Source organism: Nestor notabilis, unplaced genomic scaffold, assembly GCF_000696875.1.
Source record: "Nestor notabilis isolate BGI_N333 unplaced genomic scaffold, ASM69687v1 scaffold7815, whole genome shotgun sequence".
NCBI lineage: Eukaryota > Metazoa > Chordata > Aves > Psittaciformes > Psittacidae > Nestor > Nestor notabilis.
This window is the reverse complement of record NW_009928786.1, coordinates 8,375-21,777: the sequence shown is the minus strand read 5'-3', so window position 1 is coordinate 21,777 and position 13,403 is coordinate 8,375. Positions and strand designations below refer to the sequence as shown.

Here is a 13,403-nt window from a genome sequence, read left to right as displayed (position 1 = left end):
GAATTGGGCATCAGGAGGTTACAGAAGGGGCCGCCAGCCACCCCCACTGCAGGTGGTGCAAACCTCCAACCCCAAACTGCAAGGCTGTGGTCTATTTTAAAGTGAGGCATCACTGAATAATGCTATAGCTCAGCCACAGGGGACTTTGGTTAATAGAGAACTTGGCCAAAGAGGACTTTGACAACCACAAAGACATTTAGATGGTAAGGCCAAATTGAGCTCATGTATACTTTGCCTTTCCAGAACTGAAAGAGGGTGGGTGTGGAAGCACCTCCAGGAACTAAATGATATCCATGTGTTGGGAGGAAACAGAGTTGCCAGAGAGCTACAGAAATGGGTTCAATCTTGACTGATATTTTTTCATATTTAATATTTCATATCAAATCATATTGGTGCTGGGGGTGGGGTGATGATTTTCCAGTTGCTTCATCTTCTGGTTAGCACTGCTAGCCCTGCGGCAGGAGAGCAGGAGGCAAGCATGGTTTCTTATTCACACCGAGGGCTGCGGGGACAAGGGAACTAGCCAAAAGCAACCAGCTAGGTTTGACTGCTGGAAGATGCTTACAGAGAGCTCAGTCAGTGCAAAACTCAGGCCAAGGCTTCATGCTTTGGAACAGAACATAAAAACCCCTACTGCTTTGGGCCCGGTTATGTTGAGAAACAGCTCTCCTGTAAGGGAGAACTGAAAGCATGCAGTAACCCAAGAGGTTAATGCTCCGCAGCATACGCATGGGCCAAAAATGAGATGGGAAAGAACATCTGTGAAGTTGACTTCTCCAGCCAAGACAACAGTGGAAAGAAAGATCACCAGCCCATTTCCAAACAAGCTCCCATATCACTAACCCAGAGTGAACACGATAGTGGTGGTGAACTTCCAGACTGCCCAGTCTTCTTCATCCTGTCCTCACTGAAGGGATTTCTTTGAAATCTTTACTCTCCTCCCACATTTAACTGTTCAAGTGTATTGCTAAGGGGATTGATTGGCTTAAGGTCTCCTCTTGTCTCATCTCTCCTGTATATAGATATGTATATATATATATACACACATACACATATTGCTAATGCTTCAGGTGCATCATTCCTCCTCTTCCTCCTACTCCAGCCAAGGAAACATATTTCTTTCAGGGCCTGAAGAGAACAATGATCAAGTCCAGCTTCCCAGCCATATGAAGCACCTGGAGCAATATACTCAAGTTCTCCTTTAGGCTCCAGTTATCCATTTCACAATAAATATTTTACAGTGAACACTGCAGTGAAGCTTTCATTTGGAGTAGATAAAATGAGCTTTGAAACTAAGGTTCTGTATGTTTTATGCTGCTGGACAAGCTCATGTTACTAGATGGCCAAAGGAACCACTCACAATTTAATAGCAGGTTGTGAACCAAAGCAATTTCAGTGGAAAATTAAAGGTCAGTGATGTTCTTCAGCCTCTACATAGTTGGTAGGAAGCAACAAGTGTGTTAGCTGAATGGACCCTAGGGTTCTACTCCCACATTAAACTGAGAATTTAACCATGCAGAGAAGAGTGATCCAGCCTCTAAACACAGATTAGGACACGAGAAGCCAGAGTTTGCGCTCCTGCTGCCCCAAGAGCAGTAAGAGCCAAGGCACAGGTCATGGATTGTGAACTTCAGCTTTCCCAACTACAAAGGGGGCATCACAACACTTCCCTGTCTCGGAAGAGTATGTCCAGGCTCAATCCTCATAACCCTTTGTGGCAGCAAGGGAGCTCTAAGGATGTGCACTGCAGTGACTGCACATACAGGCACACGTTTGTTCTCATTTCCAAGAGTGTCACACAGCACACAGTTTTGAAGTGATATGGTTAAAGATTGCAAGCCATTGCATTGCAAGCTGCTCAGATGGCTGAGGAACGAGGGCTGAACAATCACTTGGAGTGCAATGGAAACAATTGCACATCATCATGTCAGACAAGGGAACAGGATGCCTGAATTTAGGGCTGCTGAGACAGGACTGGTCACACAATGATCAAGAGGGACAACCTCGTATCATACTTACCCTGCTATTGCCTGTCATGAGCCTTCCCAGTCAGCCTTAGCTAAGGGCCAAGATGAAGATCATGCCACTCACCTTCCACTTTAGAACAAGGATGTTGCTGTGGCTGAGTTTGCACTCTTCAGGTACTGCAGCTTTGCTCTGTGCAGCCCTATAGCAGGAGCAAACCCCAAAATACCAGTACACCTCAGAACAGAGAGCGAGTTTCTAACAGAGAAACTGCTTTAATCTATTCTCAGCTAAGACCTTAAACAGCATAGGAGTTACTCTAGCCCTTACCAGCACAGAACTCTGCCAGACAAGCAAAAGTTGAATTGATTTCACTAAGCACTATAAGTGATCTATTCAGAGAGCTGCCGGGCACATGTTCCAAAAGCATCTGATGGAGGATTTTTGCCCTTCATTAAATAAGAAACAAAAAATGACTTAACTTCCAGCAATAGAGTATGAGGCTGCCCAGCTGCCAAGTGTGTCTAGTTCACTAAGGACATGCAAGACTTTGACTTGCATCTAATTCCTCTAAACTACTTTGAAGTTTGGGAAACAAAGAACCCACACACACCCAAACAACTTCACACACTCAGCTTTTAGAAGTCTAAATCTGCCCAAGTCCAAACCCCAAAATCCTTTATTTTCTACTCCTTAATGAGGAGCAGTTCCTTGGGAAAACACAAGGGAGGGAGGGAAAAGATAATTCCCATCCAGTGCTTCTGGAGACTGTCTATGGCTCAACTGGGTCTATCAGTTCAGTTCAGTTCAGCAGATCCTGGATCAGGCCCTGCCCTGAGGTCTGTCCACTGTCTGGACTCTGGATGGGTCTCATCACAGCTGTGTCTGCACCCAGCCTGGGAGCACGTTGTGCAACTGCTCTGCTCACTCTTCCCAGGGGAGCTGCAAAGTGGTTTGCATTGTTGTGTGTTTACAGATGAATACAGTATGTTAACAAAAGGGCCAGGGCAAAGCCCTGCACCTCACACACAGAGCAGAAGGTGCCAGATCTGCTTTGAGCCAGGGGGCTTCTCCTGCACCAGCCCTGCCTGAGGCCATTCCTTCACCCCAAAAGATCAGGGCTGCTTAATAGGGCTTCAGTTGACTCTTCAAATCAGGTCCTGCAGAGATTTCATAGAATCCCAGACTGGTTTGGGTTGGAAAGGACCTTAAAGCTCATCCAGTTCCAACCCCCTGCCATGGGCAGGGACACCTTCCACTAGAGCAGGTTGCTCCAAGCCCCTGTGTCCAACCTGGCCTTGAACACTGCCAGGGATGGGGCAGCCACAGCTTCTCTGGGCACCCTGTGCCAGCGCCTCAGCACCCTCACAGGGAAGAGCTTCTGCCTCAGAGCTCATCTCAGTCTCCCCTCTGGCAGGTTCAAGCCATTCCCCTTGGCCTGTCCCTCCATCCCTTGTCCAAAGCCCCTCTCCAGGTCTCCTGGAGCCCCTTTAGCCACTGAAGCTGCTCTAAGGTGTCCCCTTCAGGAGCCTTCTCTTCTCCAGCTGCCCCAGCCCAGCTCTCTCAGCCTGGCTCCAGAGCAGAGCAGCTCCAGCCCTCGCAGCCTCATGTTTATTCTAAACTAGGTAAAAGGAAAGTAATCAACTTCTAGTGCCCAATAAATCCTCACTTACAAGGTGGCAACTGGGATCAATCTCCAAGTCTACCCCAGCCTGGAATCCAGCACAGATGGAAGCTGAAGCATCAGGTCTTCACACTAAAGCATCTCATAGAACCCATGTACAGAAACCAAGCACTGTGGCTCAGCTCTTCTGTAGTTTTACCAGGATAGCCCTGCTGCACAGACAACATCCCTGTGAGGAACTGGTGAGGAAAGATTCCAACAGATCCCCTTCATCCTCTTTACAGCATCAAGGTTTTGCACAGCATTAAGCACATTAAGACATTTATGAAGGTTTTAGGTCAAATATTTACTGCATTCCTTGTAAAACAGTAAAAAGCATCAGATCCACCGGAACAACCTTTCCAGTTCAAGGCATTTAAATACATATTGCAAACCAATTATTCTGAGTATTGTGCATATAAAAGTGTCACAGTTCAGGGCAGATCTTTTTTCCTTGTCTATTAAAAAAGCAGACAATTCTGATTTCAGTCTCTAGCCCTGACAAAAAGTTGCACCCAGCTGGCCAGCCAGGGGAAGTACATATCCACATCCCTAACCCCAATGTGCCTGCATGTGTATGGGCTAGGGTCACACAGGTAAAGCAGATGCTGCTTAAGCCTGTACAGGATGCATAGATATCATCCCAAAGAGACAACTGCAGATAGGTATAGCTGAGGCAGGCAAAAGGATCTCTGCAGATCCATAAGGATCAACTAGCATCCCCTTGGCCAGCTCACGGACCACAGTGTTGCTTCCCTCCCTCCACCTCCTTTGTCTCAGTGTTGTCAGATGACCACTTGATAGCTGGGCTGCTTCATCTTCTGGTTTGTTCCCTGGAGTCCTGAAATATCCTGGTCGCTTTCAGACTGATCAAAATCCATGTCTGGAGAGAGCAGCACCTAGGAAGGAGAACAGACAGATGGTGATGGAGTGGAAGTTCTCAGCTCTTCTTGATACTGCTTGCTGAAGGGGTCAAGCATCCCTAGAGGGGGATGCTGCAACATCTAATCCTCTCTGGCAAATAGGTAAATGCTCCAGTCATCTTGACCATGCCTTCAACAACAGATTTGGATGCAGACAGCCAGTAGTTAAGGTTGGAAGGGACCTTAAAGATCATCTAATGATCTGGTGTCCCAACCTCCCACCTCGAACGCAGACCAGGCAGCTAGAAGCTGTTTACCATGGGACAGGACTCAGACATGCACGTCCGGGCCAGGCTGCATCCTCAGTGGAGATGTACATAAACCCCAGGCCACATGCTTTGTAAGCAGCTGTACCAAATGCAGACCTTTTCCCAGGCCCCCAGCTGCTTGCTGTCTCCAGAGCTCAGCCAGAAGAGCAAGCAGAGCTACAAGGTCAGCTTCAGCCATGGCCAGTGAGGTCAGGAGTGGTGTCCTAGCCTGGAGCATCTTATTCCTACCTGGCACAGTCTGAACTGTGTGAGCGACAACAGAGCACTGACACCTCCCACTGGTACCCACAGCTTTGCTGTGGGATCAAAAGGCTGCCCATGGCCTCCAGGAGCACCTACACTTTCAGTAGCTAACTTCAACAAGCTCTTTTGAGCTGAGTGGCTGCCACCGGCCTGAAGGGTTTGCACAATGCAGAGCCACGCACGGGATATCCTCCAGCCACATCATCTGGAAGAGGAAAGAGGATGGATTTTACTCAGGATATGGCTGCACTGACTGCAGAAGAGCTGACACCCAATGCCAGCCAGCAGGCTGGATGGACAAGTTTACATGGGTAAGACTCATGGCTGGACAGGTTGTTTGCTCAACCCTATCCTAGCCCTTTTATCATCTCAAATGCCCAGATTTGGGCAAAAGAAGCCCTTACTGTCATTACTCCTGACAGTATCTGCCTCAAAACAGACTGAAAGTGCAGTCAGCCCTTGAGCTACAGCTCATGCCATGCCCAGTAGTACTCAGGATCTCAGCCATATGATGGGATTTTTCTGGTAAACACTAGTCATCCACATTGGAAGCCTGGCCAGGTCCTTGGCACCTCAGCCCCCAAACTCAGGGGTCGAGGGCTTCCATTTTTTTCTACATGAGCAATGCCAGCAGCCCTTTCCCCATCACAGAACCCAAACAGCATCATCAGGTCTTGTCTGATGCAGGGACAAGGGGCAGGTACCACTTTGCTCCAAACCAGCACACTGTGAAGCCTCCCTCTGCCTGACTCGGAGCAGCCTTCCAGCTCAAAGGCACAAGGCAAGGGATGCTGCACGGGCTTTCAGCCCAGCACATCCACACGCAGCCTGTCCCAACAGCTCAACCAGTCCCAGAGCCACTATTCCTTCCCCCAGGAGCACGGGGGATTAGTTTTCTGTGTGGCTATCTCCATGCACAGTTGTGAATTCAGTGCCCTCCACTTGTTAGCACTCAGGCAGCACCACAAAGCCAGTTACCACAGGAACAAAATGACTAAACAGGAAAACAAACTCCAGTGAGTCAATGACTTCAAAGAAGCAGAAGAGCCGCAGGGGAAGATTTCCTCTCCACCCTCATGTGCACACTCCAGCCCTTACATCTGATGTTGTTATCCTCACAGCAGCACATGAGACACTCAAAGGACAGCAGTAGATCAGATTCTTGTCCTCACCCACTGGTCTCAAGGAATTCTTTTCTGGTTGAAGACACACACTGGAAAGTTCCATCTCTCCCAAGTAAAGATTTCCTCTGTTTATCACATTAGTATTGTGATGCTGTTGAACCTGAAGAAATGGGCAGCTAGTCACACAGCATTATAAACTCACTGAACTGACAGGCTGCAACAGGCTAGTTTTGGGACCTGATGAATTTTGGTGGGTTTCAGCAGCAAACTCTAATCCCCAGGCAGCCAAGTGCAGATGACTGAGCAGGCACTGAGCATTGCACATCCAGACCCCTTCAGGCTGCTACCTGCCCATCACGCAGCTTGTAGGAAGCTGCTTGAACAAACAGTCCCCCAAGTAACCTTTCCACAATCCCCCCAGGGAGCTTTGTCACAAGACAGCACCTCATTGCTATGACAGTCACAGGACATACCCTCAGATATTGTTTTCAAGCCCAACTCCAGTTTAGGAGGCTTCAGCACAACTTGGACAAGGCAATTTCCCTGCAGATGCATCCAGGTCAGGATCACAGCAGGGAATGGGCCATGGTTTCCCAGTCCCAGGACAAGGAGCTACTGTCTCACTCAGCAGTCCTCAGATACTTCATGCATTCCTCCCCGCACCAGGAGGCCAGCAGCTTGCAAAACAACAGTGTCGTGCTGCTGAAACAGGGCTGCCCATGCACTACCAACCCCTCCTGTTGGGAGAAGAGGCTGCCTGCTTGTTTGGTGCTCCATCCAAGCAGACCTTTCAGGTAACAAAGCCATCTCAGTGGCAGAGGAAGAGATTGACAGACATGGGAGCTGTAAAACAAAGCAGCTCCGGGGCCATTTCCCCACTGTGTTAAGTCCCACCAGCCTGGTGGAGATGTAAGAACCATCCCACTATCCTCTTGCATCTGAGCTTCCATGAAATGCCATGAGTCAGTAAGACTAAAAGGTGGGATTGTTTCCTTCCAGAGGCACCTCTATGCCTGCCTTCAGTTCGCTTCCCCATAAGGGCCAGGGATCTGAGTTCACCCTGAGTTTGAGATCCTCAAAAATCAGCTCAGCAACAAGCAAATCAAACTTGCTCTTGAAGTACTCTTCAGTAACCTAAAAGAAAGCAATGTAGGTATTGGCACTCATCAGCATCTTCAGTTTTGTGAATGCCAAACGTCACAGCTCTTACAAAGGGAATGAGGATAGGTGCTGAACTCTATGCTGACCTAAGGCAGGTCCTCATGTCCTGTATCAGCTTCCCTCTCAACCTTAAACTAGCTTTTAGTTTCACCCTAATGGTTCTTACCAGCACCACTGTTATCAGACCAAGTTTTGCTTTAAGGCTTGTCTCTGCTAATGTAATCCTTCAGGAAAGGAGCAGAAACTCTTCCCCATCCCTTGGGAAAAAACCAAACCAAAACAACAAAACAAGCTCAAAAAAAGATGAAACAAAACATTATTTAATTTGTTTTCCTAAGCTGAGGAAACAAAGAAATCTCTGATAAGATCTAAATTTTACTGGCACTTGCAAGGGCAAGGGAAAAGAGACCCGGGTCAAGGGCAGGACACACACAAAGGAGAACTAAGGCCCACACAGATGAATGCACTTCCCCAGCCTGAGCAGCGCTGGATTCAGACTGACACCTTTGAGGGATCTTTTCTGTCCCATGAGAGGGGAGGAAAATAAGTAGACTGTGTGAACACTTACCAAGGCAGGGCACAAGTCTGAAACAACACAAAGCTTAAGACTGGCTTTGAAGGAAGGGTGAAAATCTTCCAGCCATAAAAGGGAGGTTTTGTCCCTTTCAGGGTTTCAGTATAAAGAAGTTCAGCATTTGCTCCATTATAAGCAAGAGCCCATCGTCACATCTGTGGCTCACCAGAAGAGCCTTAAAGCCCAAAAGAGGCTGCCAGTTCTTTAGCCTACCCTGCAGCCAAGGAGTCAGTAAGGCAAGGTTGCTGGTTGCTGGGTTTCTTCCATCTGCCAAGCCAAGGACAAAGCTGAGTTTTCCCACTATCCCTATAGAGAATACCAAGTGTGGGGTTTTAACAGGTTAACTTCAGCCCCCTCTTCCTATTCTTTCCTCTCCCCTCCTTTTCCCAACACAAACTGCTAGTTCGAGTGAAACTAATGACAGTCTCTATTGGCAAGATAGGCAGAGGGTTGAAATTCAAGAAGGCAGCATGATGGGGAGCTGCTGGCGCCTGCTGCTAGACAGCTCTGATGAACCCTGATAAACTGCAGGACACATTAGCCTCTGCTCTGTACAAGACACCATCTCAGCTCCCCCTTCCTCCTTCTCCAGTGGGCAGCAGGGAGAGGAGAAATTCCCCCACTTGAACAGGTCATTAGCCCAGAAAACCCTTATTTTCTGCTTTCAAGCCTAAAATTCAGTCACAGTTTGGCTGTAGGGCTCAGCCAACCAACATCATCTTTAATTCACAGCCTAAGAAGTTGACACGTGAAGCAGAAGCTATACCTCAAGACCCCATGCCAAGAAATGAGTTGGAAAAGCAGGTTATCCAGGTCTGTATTTCCTCATTAGCTTCCTTCTCTGCCCAAACTTTTGTTGGGCCAGAGGGCACAGGAACATGCCTCAGCAGAAAGGAGGTAGTCCTCTAGGCTGCCCCAGGTAGAAACTGGTCCCCTTAGTAGCACCATTACACTGGTGTAGACCCACTGCAGTGATGGATCTGAGGGTTTCAAGGTGGACAGATGGCCTCCACATTGAAGATCTCAGCACAAATCTGTCTGAGAAAAGGATTCAAATACTTGGAAGATGGGAGAAGCCTCTGACAGCAAGAGTCAGACTGTGGGAGTTGTTTCTACTGCTTCAAACAACACATCAAGGTTGAGCTGCCAGAAGAGCCTTTCTTAGATTTTGGAGATTTACACATGTCTTTCCTCCAGACTATGCAAAACTGAGCTAGAGGCCACAAAACTCTTGTCCTCCCCTCTTCATTGGAGCAGCTCCATTATCATAAAGGACCAGTAACTGCAACACTATCTATGGGACTAGATGCTGCAAGTTTAGGTTCAAAAGGCTAGAAAGGAGGTTGGTGTCTCAACCAGAGATGTCACCTCCTTACCTTTGCTAGTGTAATTTTAACTGATCTTAAACCTTCAGGAACACACCAGCACACACAGTAACATCTTTACCATGAGCTTTACATTTTGAGCAGACCTCCAAGCTAGCTCTTCTAAGGAAGTACCACTCTCAAACATCAGTCACCACCAAGAAACCCAGACTGTGCCATAACCAGGGACAAGAGTTAATCCATCTTCATGTCTTAGGTACGAGTTCTTGGCTTCAGTGCATAACCAGAGACACATTGGTACTGCCCAGCTCAAGCCACTTTTCCCTCCTGTCTCCAAAGCAATAGAAGATTTCTCGAGGATGCTCCCACCACACACACCACGTGGGAAGCTGCATGTTTCTAGTGACCCTGCCAAGCTACCACTGTTTATCTGGAGGCAAGGCCAGGAGCAGTGATTCACTCGCCTCAGCAGCTGCTCACATCTGCCTGCCCTCCCTGCCTGCTCTGACACTGCACCCTCAGGAGCAGCGGATGCTTCCCCACTGTGCCCTTGAGCCACAGAAGCCACAGTGCAGACTGCCAAGCACACACTATTACCTCCGTGTGTGTTATAATGTCACCAGAAACTGGCCATCCCACCCAGCACAAAAGCTGAGTTACTCTTTATGAAGAGCTATCGGAGAGGAAAAGATATTCCTGTTCATCCTAAACCCCTCAGCAGAAGCTGCTCCTGGAGCCAGCCTGCAATGCCAGAAGCCCTTATCACAGCGAGTTTTGGCAGTGAGCTGCAGATATCAGCAGTCATACACAGAACACTGGGAAACCAGGTCTGGGTGCCAGAGGAAGGAAAGGAATTTAACCCAGTGACTCAGGTTGTGGTCTCTGCCCAAAAGTTAATGAGAAGCACAAACACCACCTGCCCAAACTGTGCGTCATTAACACGAACATCTCCTGGGACTGGAGAGTTCCTCCCAACCATAACTTTTATGTGTCAAGCTCAGGCTGCACAAAATACAGCTTCCTACAGCTACAGGACCATTACCTGGCTGAAGAAGTACCAAATGCTGACAAAACCATGATTCCCAGCTAGGCCTTACCCTCTTAAAAAAGGGGTTCCATCAATAACAGCAAGGAAAGAAGCTTTAAGCCAAGATTAATTACTATTAAAACCAGGAAAGTTGAGAGCAACAGTGCAGAGAGATGCACCAGTTTCAGCTGCCAACCCAGTAAGGCCACCCAGGTTAGTGCAAAAGCATCCCCCATGAGATACTGTCATCATTTAAGGCAGTATTTCAGCAGCACTTCATAGGCTGTGGTATATTGCTCATAGGGAGAGATCCTTCTGTTCACCCGAGCTGAAAGCATGGAAAGTTAGTTTGACTTAGCAGGGTCATCACCCACATTCATGAAGCATCACCCTGGGTCTAGGCAATGTGATGGTATGTTGTATTGCTGTGGTAAAGCACACAAGACCATACCACAAGCTTGCAGTTTAGTCTCAAACACCTTGGTCTTACCTGAGATTCCTCATTCCTCCTAGCCCGAGGAGTTTCTATGGATCCATTGATGTCCAGGGTGTCCTTCTGCTTGTATTTCTTCATGATCAAGCTGTCCACAACCCAGAACATAATGGCCTTGGGGAGAAACAAATTAAGTTAGTAGACTGTAGTTTGGTCTCTTCAAAGTCATTCAATCATAGCTATTTCTTCTCCTTTTGGTTTCCCCACATATCCAGTCTTGATCACCCTCAATTAATATCCAAAGTAGCCCTGCATCAGGTGTGTCCATGGGGCTTGGGTGAGTCAAATTCCTGAGGTCCCTTCCCATATAAATCCTATTGATTCCATAGTTGAAGACCCAGAGTAAAAAAGACCACAATAGGCCATGTTTCCATCAGGTGATAACATTGCACTATGCTCCATCCGCTTTGTCTGCACCAGTCCCTGGTCAGTTCTTCAAGAACCAGAGTTTGCTTTTGAACGTGGAAACACAGCCTGGGGTGGCAGAGAGAGGCTGGGAGCAGAGGCAGATAAACCTACCTTTGCCAACACTGCCTCCATTACACTGCTCATTGAGTTGAAAGAGAGCTCAACTTGCTCCTTGTCCATGGAGCATCTGAACATTAACACCTTGTTCTCACTTCCCATCTTCGCAGGAACTGAGCAGCAGGTCAAGGATTACCCAGAATCAGGGGAACCAGGAAAAAGCTGAGCTCTCAAGAGGTTTTGCTGAGCTAGTTTTAGATAACCTGAACACCTTGCCTTGCTGTAACACAATATGAAGTCTAGCCAAATGACTAGAGTGACAGGTTGTGGAAGGTCACCACTGACAAACCATCCTATAGGAAGTTAAAGGGTTTGGGGGCATCCTCATGCCTGTAACCCTCAGTTAAGGAGCCCCAGCTTTCTTCAAAGATAAAGAGTCAGCCACCCAGCAGCTTGGACAATGGAGCAGATACCGGGAAGAGAGGCTATGGCAGGGCAGTAGTGACAGATCTGTGGATTTGTGACAACTCCCCTCCACCCTGGCTAACCCCAAGCTCCCCATGGGATGGACCATGATTTCCAAGCCATCACTTCCAGAGGCATCACTTACATTGACTATAAAAGGCACAACAAGCATGACCAGGATGAGCTCCAGCTGGGGGCTTGGGATGTAACCCAGGAGGATCTGCTGAAGCTGTAGAGGAGAAATCATTTAGAAGCATTATTTGAACAGCTCTTTGCAGTAACTTGGTTGACACCTTACACCAGCAGTCTCCTAGATAGGGTCTTTGCTTTCTCCCAGCTCTTACAAAGATGACATGGGCTATTCCTTTAGCCCAGTTGCCAAATACATGATTTAGTACAGAGCAAGAAGTACTGCTTTCAGCATAACCACCCATTACAACTACTGGTGGGACTTTTCTTGGCTCCTTGGAGCCTTGCTGCAAAATAAGGACAGCAGCCACATGTGATAAGCATGGAGAAGAATCCAGCAGCATCTCTGGATCTAGTAGTGTGCGCTGCTGAACATGTTCACATCCAAGTCTGAGCACTGCAGGCTGTTGGGTTTGAAGGACAAGTCCTGAACAGGGACAGATAAGTGCTGCCAGATTGCCATAACTAACTCCTCAGCCAAGCCACGTCAGCTTGTGAGGTACTATGCACTATGTGTAAATGCACTTAAAAGTGGAGTTACCCACGGACTCCCAGAATTGGTTTCTATACCCATCACATCAACCTACCACCAAGTATGTGGCTACAAGTGCCACAGGTTATTATTTTCAGCTTTTGAAAGAGAAACTTGTGACCAACACAGTTACCATTGCATGAACAACCATACAGAAGCAGCTGAGGACAGCATGCTACATGGATAGTTCTTTCCAGATTAATCTCTAAGGGCCCCCCTCGTTTAGGCAAGGGATCATTCAACACCAGCATGAACTGACTTGGCAAGATAATGCAGAAACCCTCTGGCAGAACTGCAGTAGCTCAGCTGCCAGCCCAGCCCAGCCCATCTTATCCTTCCAAGGATGGAAAATAAAAGCAACATCTTATTCCACTAGCTGTTGACTAGCAAGAAAACGTGCCAAAAGCCAAGCTGTTATGAAAGCCATGTTTCCTCAAACATAAGTAATAGCTAATGATTACAGAGGCATGTCAACAAGTCATAAGTACCTAAGACTGTGATGATAGGGACCACTAATAAGGCAAAGCTGTCAAGAAACAAGTCGTAAAGTGCTGAGGCTTACCTTTGTCCAACCAGGGATAAGCAGGACAAGGCTAATCACAGTCTTCTCAAACACCATTATCAGCAAGTAGAGGATACATTGGCCAATCCAGGCAGCAGCTTGTGGTGGGTCACCTGGGAAAAGAGCATGTTAAATGTGAGACAGAGGGCAGGAGAAGAGAGCCTTGCAGACGAGTTGCCTCGTGCTTGATACCTGGGCTGATTAGAGACAGGGAAGTGTTTCCATACTGCAGGTTTTGCAGCGAGACAAATATTCAACACCAAACTTAACATTAGTGGAGAGATATTCTATCTATAGTTGTAGGAGCACATGGCTTGGGTAGGAAGGTTTAAGTGTCCCTGATGGGTCTATAAGTCATTATTCCACTGACGATCAAAACATACCAAGATCTAAGCTCAAATCTTTCTACGCCTTTTGAGGCTG

The 13,403-nt window shown here is 47.6% G+C and overlaps 1 protein-coding gene across 1 annotated transcript; it reads right to left on the bottom strand.

Moving 5' to 3' along the window:
• Positions 1-4,413: 4,413 nt before the first annotated feature.
• On the bottom strand, positions 4,414-13,093 carry LOC104405829 (transmembrane protein 110-like; the record flags this gene model as incomplete). The annotated part of the gene is made up of 4 exons (XM_010014663.1): positions 4,414-4,527; positions 10,765-10,881; positions 11,843-11,926; positions 12,981-13,093. Coding segments are annotated over 4 exons (428 nt in total), but the record flags the coding sequence as incomplete, so codon positions are not given.
• Positions 13,094-13,403: the final 310 nt, after the last annotated feature.